The sequence below is a fragment of the Lactuca virosa genome, chromosome 9 (assembly GCF_052849685.1).
Source record: "Lactuca virosa cultivar CGN04683 chromosome 9, Lactuca_virosa_CGN04683_v6, whole genome shotgun sequence".
Classification (NCBI taxonomy): Eukaryota; Viridiplantae; Streptophyta; class Magnoliopsida; order Asterales; family Asteraceae; genus Lactuca; species Lactuca virosa.
The window spans coordinates 46968575-46981831 of NC_136434.1; the positions used below are offsets into that span (position 1 = coordinate 46968575).

Here is a 13257-nt window from a genome sequence, read left to right on the forward strand (position 1 = left end):
CCATTTATAAAGGGCGATGCTAGATTCGGCAGGTACAACCAAATTTTGAAAACTGAAATCAACAATAAATTTTAATTAATAACCTTCTAAATAAGAAATGGAAGTTCAAAAAGTAAGGAAAACAGATATTTTGTCATTAAAACAGAATGAAATAAAAACATAAATTATTCGAAAATTTAGGGAAATTGGGATTTGGGGGGCTAAGCTGTGGAATTTGAGGGTCGAATATGTTAGGAGCTCCGGCCCATCAATAACTTTTTGTCGATATATCGCACGCCTCCAAATTCATTACATGTCAAAAGTTATGTTCGTTTCACATTGGGTCTCTTTTGGCCCCGTTTGCCTTTCTCCCACTTGTTTATAAAAGTTTCTGCCAGATCATCTATGTGCTCCGCATCAAGTTGAAATCGAGTTACTAAAACATATGATCTATACGATAGAGTGGTTGCACTGACATATGGATTAAAGTGAGAGGCGATGGTTATCGGTGGCAAGGCAACGGCGACGTGGTTGGGCACCGGAGTTGCAAAGTCTGCAATATGCGGTTTTTTTTTATCGCAAATGCAAAGATGAGGGGAAGGTTTGTTAGTTGGGCACAACATAGTAAAGAGATGAGGGTGAGGCAGACAGACGGTGGTCGATGGTCTAGCTCATGAGAAGGGTGTTGTGTGTCTGGTGGTACGAGGTGAAGGAAGGAGATGTGTGTATACCAATGTGGTGAACGACAAGAGATTAGTTAAATGGGGTGGGTCTACCTATTTTCTTTTCTTTTATGAAAAAATTGTTTATATGGATATAAAAAAAATTTCTTTTCTTTTATAAAAAGAATTGTTTATATGGATATTGAACTAACCATGTAAAAATTAAAACTACAGAGACCATCCTCATAAAAAGATATTAGGATATGAACTTATGACCTTTTGTAAATCATATCGACCATTTATGTGATTTTGTCTTAATAGAATTTAATAGATTTCAATTTCTTTTTGCAACCAAATGCAACTTTTACTGAATTTACATTACAGTTCCTTCAATTCTTTTAAAATCCCTTTTAAAATCTGTAAACCAAAACACGCCCTAAGATTCTTCGTTATAGGCCCGTTTGGGTTCACCGTTCACATAAGTCAATTATTTTATTTTTAGAATTTGGAATAAAATATTGACAGACATTTAACTCATTTTCTAAGATATGAATAACTAAGCTATATTTATTTTATCAACTAATTGTGAGACTCATGTATTATATAGATTAATTTTAAAAAAAAGTTAAATAAAAGGGTCAAAATATTTGAAACTTTGAATTTATAAAAAAAATAAGAAAAATAATAAATTATTATAAACGAAATGTTTTTTATTTTTTAAATTTAAACAAATAATTTAAATAAATAAAAAAATTAATGAGCTTTAATTTTGAGAATTTTGAAATTAAAACGTAAGTTTATTAATGAAATTGATATTCATTTATTGCAATTATTACATTAAAATATTATATAAAATTTAACAAAATAGAAAAACTTATAAAATGACATATGCAAAAAAATTAATTCAAAATAACCAAAAATTACATTTGTCAAATTGAATGAGAATGTGACAAGTAGCAAAAAAAATCTTTATATTGATTACAGAGAATTATTTATTAGAGAGATTTATAACGTTGTTATGACATTTTAACAATCTTCAAAAATACATAATCGAATTGATATATAAAGTAATTAAAAAAATCGAAACAAATGAAATACTTTTATAAATGCATTGATGAATGATTATGACCTAAAGAGAAAAGGTACAAACAAAAATAATTACAATTTATGAGGGAGGGTTATCAGGGGCCAACATATGTTTTACGTGACAGATGCAAAATTAAATACAAAGTGTCACGCTATGTTGCGTCACTTTCTTTCCAGAAAAAGACATTTCCTAACAACATTTTTCTTTCCTAAACTGGCAAGACCGCCATTTGCAACTGTGTTCACACTTCATGGTCCACTATTACAATTTATATATGTATATTACTATATATAGCAAATATTAATGTTATTACATTCCATGTACAACTAAATAAAAACTTTATTATACCTAATAATATTTTATATTTTTATATTTCGTTTGACAACCGATAAATATAACATCTGTCAAACTAATACGTATAAAGCTAGTAACAGCTTATCCTCACTTACGTTCTTTTGGATAATAACCAGAACTACATAAGAAATACATATAATTAACCAACAAAAAATTTTCTTCATAAGCTTAGGTTGGACCCGACCTTGCAGAACATACACAGTTTGCTCGACCATCCTTCAACACCTACAAATAAAAAAATGAAAATTTGAATATTCACAAAAATGGTATCCAACGAACAAAACAGAAAGAAAAAAAATAACTTTAAAAAATATAAATAGTAATTAGTTGAGAAAGTTAAGGTTGTTCCTTTGATACCTTGTACTGTTCTTGAAGATCTTTGATGTAATCAACAGCCAAATCCAACATGTCCGATGTGTTTGTTTGCTACCCATAACATAAAGAACATTTAGATTCTAGTTTTCCAAAAGTTGTCTTTAAAGATTACTAGCGTGTATATATTCATGGCCTAAGTCCAAGAACTCATAATATACTTTCATTTATTTGTGAATTATCACATCCTACTTTCATTTCCTTTGTTGCAACATTACTTCCATTTGTGTTCTTATGGAAACGTTGTACTTCGTTAATTACCCAATTATAGCATTATATTTAAAAAATGTGGAATTACAGCAATGAAAATTGTTTAATATTCGGGTGGCACTGCTATAATTGAGAATATTCTCATGTTTGATATTCTAATAGGAAAATTTAAAAATGTGATGTTATAATAGACAAATCGTGAGAGTATATTGTTATTTCTTTCATTTAACCTCTATATATATGTACATATATATGTATTGATAAAAGTCGATACCTTGTCCATGTGTGGGACGAGTTCTTGTAGTTTCCTCATTCTTTCACTTATTCGTGTTCGTCGAACCTAAAGAAATCGATGAATGTTTTAGAAAAAAACCAGAAACCAAACGTCAAAATTACTAAATTACCCTTTCAGCTATGCTTCGTGGATGTGTAGCGCATCCTCGTTTTGCACGAATCTTGCAAGGTACAGAATCTTGAAAATGAAGTAGCTTTTCAACAGCCGCCATTTCTATTGAGGTTTTCGGTAAGCTCAAGTGGTGTGACAACATCGGTATTTGATTGCCAAGATGATCGCCATTCTAAAAATCAAGCAATATACTAAAGTTATAAATGCAAAAAATAGCAATGTACTTCCCATGTTTTTTAGGGAAATTTTGCAGTTTAAACGTTTATATTTTATTTTTCCTAATCAAACATAAATGTTTTAGACGTTTTTCAAAATTAATCATTTCTCACCTTACATAAGTGAAAATGGTTAATTTGGAAAATTACCAGGAATCGTTGGTGAAACCTAGTATAACATGTCAAATTATTTCTTATTATATTTTGAACTTTTGTGATTTGATTGGAAAAGATAAAGTATTAGTAGTTAAACTTCAAAACTGACAAAAACATAATCGTTTTGATCGTTTTCTTTTTGTAATTTGCGAGTTGTTTTTTATTGTAGCATTGTATTTCAAATTATGTTTTATTAGAACATTGTATTTTGAAAAATCTATCAACTATAATAGCATTGTATAACAAGAACAATATGAAAGTGGGGTCAAGAATCCAAGATGTGTTTTGATAAACAATACCCGAGTTTCTATCTCTCTTTTGAGTCCGGTGAAGTTGTCAATGAAGGATGAAGAGTCGTGTTCCCATGAACCGAAAGGGTAATCCGATGCATCGTTAAGGACCCCCGGTTCAACCGTATCGGGCTCGATTTCAGAGATCCGTGGGAGCATTCCTAAAGATGAGGAACTCATTTGTCTCTTTAATCTGCTTGAAGATGAAGTTACATCACCATTGTTGTTCACATTATTTCCCAATCTGTAACCTCCAACTGTACCCCTCATTGCACCATAACCTGCATATTTTTGCTGAATAACATTCAGTAATTAATTAACTCAAGATTGTTATTTTCTTTTTCCGGTTCTTGATTCTTTAGAATATTTGAAAACCCGAATTGAATGAGATAGAAGTGCAACTTGATAGATTGAATATAATTTTAGAAAAAAATTCGGTCTGATTTTGATTATATCAATTTAATAGTCTAAGATGGATTAGAAAAGTCTAAGTGGAATAATAAAGTTTTCAAAATCAAAACCATGTTTTAATCATGGCATGGAAGTTGTGCAAAGTTAAAAAAAAAAAAGGGATAAACATTCATAAGTAGATAGATACATGGATCAAAAGACAAAAGACAGACCCCAAATATGGAAAAGTTTTTACTCCAACAGCTATTACCATAAATGGTAAAAAAAATCCAAAAATCGAGATCCAACTTGAATACGAATTTCATATTATGAAGAAATGATTCGAACTTCAGTCCATTGACATAAACAAGAACGATTTCATGACATACCCAGAAAATAAATAGAAAATTTCGAGGGAAAAGAACATGAATATAATCAAGAACATTGAACAGTACCATTTGGGTGATTGAGGTGAGAGAATAACCCAGCAGGAGAGCTATTTTGTCTCAAAAGACTCGAACCCATTTTCGATTGCTGGCTCAAATTATCAATACCCATCGCCATGGACGAGCTTAAGTGAGCTTCCCTGCTGTATGAATTTGTACTATCCATGCTTGCTTGACTTGTACTTTGTCTCGGATAATGAGATGATTGCAATTGAGGATTCAAAGAGAACCCAGTAATCAAATTAGGTTTAAGATCCACCTCTTCTTGTAGATCTTGATAACTCTGAGAAACCAAATTGTAATTCAACCCATCATTTACATCTCTGGGTTTTTCAATATCATTAACGAAACTCTGAAGAACAGAGCTAGGTGCCGACCGAAACCTGAGCAACCCATTATTGTTCTGATTGCTCATATCAAAATTCATCAAAACCCAACTCTTAAATTAAAAATAAATATCAATAAAAGTTAAATTCTCTGAGAGATGAAATTCATGTGCCGATGCTTTAACATCTAAGAAAAAATAGAGGTGGAACCGATGAATAATGCTTGAGAATCATGATGAGCATGAGTTCCTTTCACCTTTTGTTTTCTTGAATCATTATCAGAATTAAATCTGCTTGGTTTATAAGCTTTGTCGGTATTTGAAACTTGTGGGTGAAGTAAGTAAGGATATTAAATTTTTTAGGGTTATGTGTGGAGATATTTTGTGAGCAGATCTGATGAGAGCTTGATTCGTGTTGTGTGTGTGTTCTATTGTGATGAAACTAAGCTAAAGCAGAAGTTATTAATGATAACGATGACAGGAGATGGGACAATCTTGTAATTTCCTTCAAGTTCAGGAGTAAACTTGCAGTATCGAGTGCTCTCAAATACTCTTAACGAATCGAAAGCAAAAACGTTTGCTTTACGGACATCGAGAGAGAAAAAGTAGGCTAAAATTTTAAAATATAGGAGGATATGATTAAACAGGCGGTTGGAAAAAGATCGACTAAATGAATCATATTTTTTTATAGAATATAATCATATATATTGAATAAAAAGACAGGCAAATTTTCTGAAAATTCTCTTTCTAATTTTGGTTTTACCTTTTTTATTTATTAACTATTACTTACAGAAATTAAGTTCTAAGTCATAAAACCGAGTATTTCAATTGATAAAATGTATAGTTTAGTTAATCTGATGTTAAGTTGTTAACTATAAAACATACAAAAATATTAATATTCTCGTCATTAGTTTAGTCATTCTATTGGCTGCAGTTCAGAACTGCTTGTTGACCTAATTTCTTAATTTATTCTAGTTATATTGGTGCTAAAAATTTGTTATGGAATCGTAGGGTTTTTGTATATAAAAAGGTAAACAAAATTCGTTTATATGAAAACTAATTTTTGACATGTTATTTTTTGTTTTAAATTGGACATTACGTTTTCAATTTGTTATAATTTTGATCATTTGATTGTTTAATTTGGTTGTCTGCTAATATGACATGATAATTGTTAGTTTTGAGGACGTAACATGCTCATATGGCATGATGATATGTTACTTTTAATGACGTGGCATACTTATATTTTTGAAAAAAAAAATACACTAAAAACTCTATTTTTTTTCAATTTCGTTACCATAAGAAAAAGTTTAGCGGTGCAACTTATTTTCCGTTTGCCTTCTCGTTCGTTGTAAGATTATTAAAAAATATTATTAGTCATAAGAAAAATGTTACTAAGATTTTTTTTTTCAATTTTTCAATTTTAATTTTTTGTTCCAAATCGAACATCATTTTTTCAATTTTGGTCGGTGTTGACCATTTTCCATTTGAAACTGTATAAATAATTTTTTTACATTTGAAATCATAAAAATACATTTTTTCATTTAAAAACCACAGTTTTTATATAAATACAAGATTTTTTTTACATTGAAATCATAATTATATGCATAAATATGTTTTGGTTGTATTATAACCGTATTTTTCATTAAATACGCAACATTAAAATGAGTTTGGATGTGTGGAATGCACAGTCATATAAGCTAATGTGATCTTGGGAACATGAGGGTCTTGGGATCGCTTTAATTACCAAATGATCGTTCGTTGTATATATTCATTATTTTTGGTTCTTGTAAATATACTTATTGATTTGTTCGAAAAACTTATAACATCCTAATAATGCATAAAAGATTAGGGTTATAATATAATACAATTTAGTTTGTTATCTATAAAGCTGTTGTATCTAAATTGGATTATGTTATCTATTGTCTCAATTACGCATTTTAACTATTATACCACATTTATTATGCATTTATATGAAATTTGCATGTTTCCAAAGTAGGACGCATATTATTTAGTGAAACATTTATATTTTTTTTTTCATTACGTGTACTTCTTTATTTCTATTATATTCATTTTAAATTTATTTACTTATTTCAACAAGTACATAGAAAATATGGTCAACTACAAATTTAATTAAGTGATCAATAGAAATCATTTTTACATTTCTTGACCAACTTGCCCCAAGTTTAAATTTTGCCTCAAGTTCAATTTTATTTAATTTAGTTATTCTACATACTAAATCTTCAAATTTTAAGATTTATAGTTTTTTTCTAACAAATCAAGAAATATATCTACCCTAATAAATCAAAATCATTTTTTCCACTTGTCACTTCCTCAAGACTTTGCCACATGTCATTATATGATATTTTAAATTTTGTTAAATTCTACATGTCATTATGTGCTATTTTTGTTTTTTTATTAAAATCAATTTCACTAATGAATACATCTAGTAAATATATGTAAAGTATCTATTCTATTAAATGTATAAATTAATCCTTCCCGATTTGTTTATTTCCTACTCATTCTATTATCATATCCTCTCTTATAAATAAAGATCTTTTTACCACATGTCACGTTCTTATTTATTTTGTCACATATAATTTTGTGGTTATTTTAAATTAATATTTATTCCACATGTCATTTTATGGTTTTTTTTTCATTTTATTAAATTCTAGATAGTATTTAAATGCAATAATAAATGTATATCAATTTCATTAATGAATTTTCCTTCTAATTTCAAAATTACTAAATTAAATATTCATTAATTTCTTTATTTATTTATCTAAATTATTTGTTTAAATTTAAAAGAGAAAGAAAAACACTTTAATTTTTATAATTCGATATTTTCTCACTTTTCTTATGAATTCATACTTCTCAAATGTTTAGAATTTTCTATTTAGTTTTTTTTAAAATAAACTCATTTAATACATGAGCCTCACACCTAGTATTTACAATATATATATATATATATATATATATATATATATATATATATATATATATATATTAATAATTGCAAGAATATTGTTTCTATAAATAAGGCGACAATAATGTTAGAGCAACTCAACAAGCTTAAAAGTCTTAACATGTTTTTTTTTTCAAGAATTGGGTTTTTTTTTACTTCCATACATTAAATTTTTTTTTTTAAAATTTGTGATCTACAACCGACTTCCAGGTCCACGTGGATTGTTTAATTACACATAAAGATGATTTGGTAAAAAAAACAAGCCAATTTTGTAAATCCGCTAATGAAGTTTCGTATAATACTATTAGTTTTATATTTTATATTTTTACCCCTTTATATGAAATTTATGAAGTTTGTTACTTCTTATGTGGACTTGAACTAGGCATTACACAAACACTTCACCATGAAGTTTTAAATTTGAGTTTGCGTGGTGAAAATCAATTTAAATATAAAGTTATAAATTGTTTTTATTTCTCTTGAGTGATTTATATTCCAGTAAATAAAAATAGGAAAATTTATAAAAAAAATGTGTAGGTACTTTAAATTTATTAATAAACTTATAAAGTTAAGTAGAAATGGAATTGTATGATGTTTTTATGTAAATACAAATCAAATGAAAGTACGCTACTATTACTTGTATCTTACTTGACAAACTTGAGAAAAAACAATCAAATATAACATTGTACTTTTATAAATATTCATTTTATCACATTGTACATTTAGAAACAATTATTTTATTGCAATATAGTTTCAAAATCAATCCTTTTATAACCTTATACTTATTAAGATCCTATTGAAAAATATTGTTTTATAATTCCTTAATATTTATTCCTTCGTATTAAGAAGAATGTTTCAAAAGTAATCCTTCCATATGTTTATTTAACATTTATCAAAATATTCTATTGGTTATACAAATATAACAAAAGAATAAATTAGAAAATATAACGTTTTATTAGATATGAAAACAATTTGTTTGTTTTTTTAGTATAATTGGGTAATATGTTGTGTTGTTTTGAATATTGCCCTTTTTTTATAGACGACGTATCTTTTTCAAAATTTATTTATCAAAAGGATGTAGTTTTTATTAAGTAAGTTTAAATATATTTGTTATCTTGACCAATTATCTAATTTATCATTTCAGTTTTATTTATTTTGAAATTTTACCATAAAAATATTTAATTTTTAGACATTGATATTTAAGTTTTTTAATCAACTCGTATAGTATACGGGTCTCACACCTAGTTATGTTATAAAAAAACGTATATAAAATAATTAATAAATAATATGTATACATAACATTATGGTTTGAATGCAAAAAAGTTTGTATATATACAAAACAATATGGTTTTTAAATGAAAAAAAATATATTTATACGGTTTCAAATGTAAAAGATGTATTTATACGGTTTCAAATGGAACAAAAAATGATGTCCGATTTAGAACCAAAAAAATAGAGTGTCGTATCATCAAAATTGAACAAAATTGGAAAAAATGATGATCAATTTGGAACAAAAAAATTTAGTATCAAAGTTGAAATAAAATGAAAATTTAGTGCCAAAATTGAAAAAAAAAATGAATTTAGTGTCTTTTGTGATATATTTTTTTTTCGATTTTGTCATATCAACATGTCATGCTAGCATGTCGTATCATCAAAACTAACACGTCAACAGGCATACATGTTGAGCTGTCAAGTGGTCAGAATTGTAAAAATTAAAAACACAGTGTCTAATTTAAGACAAAAAATAACGTGGAGTCAAAATCAAATTTCTTAATGACGTGGAGTCAAAAAATAACGTGGAGTCAAAATCAAATTTCCATATAAACTTAATGACTTTTATGTTATTTAAGGCAATTCATTTTCTTGTGTAAACAAGGAAGTGGAAGTTGGGTTGTAAATGAAGTTGAGTTGTAAATGTCTTAATTATTTAATGCAATTCATCTTTTACCATTTATTTTACTTTTTACCTTTTATTTTTTATATCATGTTAGTGTCATTTCATTTTCCTCTCTTTTAAAACCAAAGAATAATCACTTTTTATTTTCTTTCATCTTTTTTACAATAGAATTAATTTGATTTTAAAACTTAAATGTTAATAGATAATTTAAATTAAATAAAAATAGTTACTAACACAAAATAAATAAAAATCTTTATCTATCATTACTTCAAAATAGAAAAGTGCATAATTAAAAAAACAACCAAGATTAAGAAAACAATCAAATATAAAACAATATAGGGAAAATATGTTTTTCGTGATCTTCTACCTCATCCTCAAAGTAAGTTGGAGGGCATGTCCCGAAAGATGATCGATACATTGCCTCAAAAATTACAGATCATCCATATTTTTTTCTCGCATACCTTTTATTTCTTAGGATTTTTTTTTCAAATGACAAATATTCAGCGAAATTCAAATTGTATCAATCAAATGTCTTATCCATTTTCCTCATTTCCTCTAATTCATTGTTCAAATCTCATGCATTTAAAGACAACCCCTTCCCCTTCCTTTTTTGCTTTGTCCCTACACATCGGCCATACAATTTCTTCTAACTTGAGGTTGTCATCATCATTCAAATCTAACCCGACACGAGCATCGAAAGAAGTTATGTATCCACTTGACGTTGTTTTTGTTATTTTTCTTGCCTCTCCTACAAGTATGATGGTTGCTTCGAATTCTTTCCATTTTGGACTAGAAGATAACACTTTCCAAGGGTCATTAAACTTGAATTCCTTTTCAGTTTCCTCGCAATAAAAATGAAACGCGTCTTGAATAATTTCTTCATTAGCTTGACCGCTTCTCCGTTGGGTTTTTAGGTTGTTGTACAACCTGTTCATCTTCGAAACACTCTTCGAGATTTCTCAAAACTTTGAATTTAGTTTGTGTTTATTATGGTAGTCATAAACAACACCTAATTCTTTGTAAAATCTTTCAGTAATGTGTATCCAAAAATGATCAATTGATTATGAATTTCTTAGATGTGAATCCTCCGAAATGTTAACCGAAGATTGTGCCAACACTAACTCTTCTATCGAGGTCCACCCTTTTGAAAGATCTAGTATACTCAAGAATCATACTAAAGTGATATTGCTAATTAACATATGATCCTAAGGGTCACACTAACAACAACTTGATACAATTGATTATTTATTAGAAATTAGTTTTAATAAATATTCAATAAACTCTTATAATTAATTGGAAATTATTTATCTCATGGAAATAATTAATTTTCATTAGCAAGTAACATAATATATCATATGGTATGATATATAAGCATTGCACAACATTTTAGACTAGTTAAATCTTTTTGTCTTTTACCAGAAAGTTAAAGTTTATATTTTATAAACTAGTTTATAAAATTTATAAACTTTTTCTTCTTTTGTTCTTATTTTCGAATAATGGGGAAGACAAAAGAAGGAATGGCTTTTTATTATCTTAATGAAAAACCATGGCCAATCTTACAAGCATGGGGAACATGTTGGTCTAAACTGATAAATGCTAAATGGTTAAAGACTTATGGACTTTGTTCTTACTATAAGACTAACATCAAAGGCTTTCATTTTGGTTCTTCTTTTTAGGGAAAAAAACCATTAGATGAGAGGAGTGTGAGAGTCTCTCATTTTGTTCATCCTTTTGAAGAAAACTTACTTTGCTTTAACTCTCTTGAAGTTCATACTTTGGTTATGAACTTCAAGCTTAAGAGTTTTAAGAGTTTTAGAAGACTAGCATCTCAAATCAAGTTGGTTTCATGTTGGTGTCTCAAAGGTTCCACATTTTCCATCAACTTCCAAGCCTCCCTTTGAGGATCCAAAGTCTACAAAGGTTGTTAACCTCTTCTTCTTCTTTGGTGCTTGTTTTCTTTCCAAACTTTCCAAAAAGATCCCTGTTGGTTATAACTAGCTTATAATTGTTCAAAAATGTAAAGTCTTCTGTTGCTAAAATCTTGTTTTTGAAACTAATTTTTGAATAAAAACCCAACACCTTTAAGAATGGTATTTTTATTTTCCACCAGTTTGTAACACCTAGATTTCAGGTATCCATTTTAACCCTTGAGTTATGTTTATTTTGCAAGTTTAGTCCCTGATGGCAATTCTGTAATTTTGGAGATCTTTGGAGTACGCGGGCGTACACCCTCGTACGTAAGGCGTACTCCGGAGCGCATTAGAACGCTGAGCGTATGCAGGTACGCATGGCGTATGCAGTCAGAGTGCAAACCCTAAGTTTTAGGGTTTGGACCCTGTTTAAGCTCACTTATAGCCTCAAGCACTTTTTTACCTTCAGCCTCTCTCCTTATTTCGAAAACCCTAAGTATGTTTGTGCTTGTGAAGCTTGTTGGGGCCATTTTGGGTGCATTTTTGGAGCTCTTGGAGTAGAAGGAAGAACATTGAAGTGGCGGTGTTGCACTGAAGGCTCTGGATCCAACATTTAGTCCCCCTTGTCTACCTTGTGGAGGTAAAAAGTTTCAAACTTGATGATTGAATCTCTTGGATCTAGTTTTGCTCAAGTTGTTTCCTTTTTGTTCCCAAACTCAGCCTTTGTGAGTAGGAGGTACTCCAAGGTATTTGAGTTGTCCTTTTAGATGTTTTTAGGGGTGTTAAGCCATAAAGTTGGGTTCTTGGTCACTAGTTTTCCCCCATCCAAGTGCTAGATGGTCTTAACAGGTTAATAGGCTAGAGTTTTTGGTTTTAAGGAGTTAATAGCCATGTTAGGCCATAAAGTTGGAAACTTTATGGATTAGGAAATCTTATGTGACCGAGATCTGAAGTTTGGACGTGGGTGCTTAAGGGATTAAGCACTTGGTTAAGAAGTTAACAAGCACCCTCATACGTAGGGTGTACCGAAGGGTATGCTGAGCGTACGAGGTCAGCACCCCGTCCTTCAGTTAACTGTGAGGTACGCCCCACGTACACGAGGAGTACGCCCTGCGTAGTGACTAAGTCAACCCGGATGACTTTGACCCGGTTTTGACTAGGGTTTAACCTAGGGGCATTTTAGGTATTTTGATTGGTAGTCTGAGTTTGGTGGGTTTTAATTGTAAAGGTGATCGGTAGTGTGAGTTTTAGAGCAGCGTGTCAGTTCAGCTTTCTGTCTGCCTGTGAGGTGAGTTTTCTCACTGTATCAATGGGTCGAAGGCACCAAGGTCGACCCATTATTTGTGATATGTGTATGAAAGACCAGGATTTGGCCCCTGGCAATTGTATGAAAGACCAGGATTTGGCCCCTGATAATTGTATGAAAGACCAGGTTTGGCCTCTGGCTACTGTATGAAAGACCAAGATCTAGCTCCTGGCAATTGTATGAAAGACCAGGATCTGGCCCTTGGCAACTGCCTGTAAGACCGGGATTTGGCCCTTGGAATGAAATTGTTTGTAAGACTATGGTTCGGTCCATAGCACTATCTTATTTATGAT

At 29.7% G+C, this 13257-nt stretch overlaps 1 protein-coding gene across 1 annotated transcript; it reads right to left on the bottom strand.

The window, feature by feature from the left end:
• Positions 1-1987: 1987 nt before the first annotated feature.
• Positions 1988-5493, bottom strand: LOC145140801 (transcription factor bHLH130-like). The gene is made up of 6 exons (XM_079074190.1): positions 4577-5493; positions 3741-4012; positions 3069-3242; positions 2939-3004; positions 2440-2508; positions 1988-2307 (listed from the first exon to the last, which is right to left on the bottom strand). Exons 1-6 carry the CDS (start codon positions 4992-4994, stop codon positions 2251-2253), a joined length of 1056 nt encoding a protein of 351 aa, XP_078930316.1. The 5' UTR covers positions 4995-5493; the 3' UTR covers positions 1988-2250.
• Between the last annotated feature and the right edge of the window lie 7764 nt (positions 5494-13257).

Coding starts and splice junctions, on each gene's coding strand:
- LOC145140801 (XM_079074190.1), bottom strand. CDS start 4,994: ATGAATTTTGATATGAGCAATCAGAACAATAATGGGTTGCTCAGGTTT. Junction 3,243..3,740: donor AAAGAGAGATAGAAACTCGG/GTATTGTTTATC, acceptor CTTGATTTTTAG/AATGGCGATCATCTTGGCAA. Junction 2,509..2,938: donor TCGTCCCACACATGGACAAG/GTATCGACTTTT, acceptor TGTTATGGGTAG/CAAACAAACACATCGGACAT.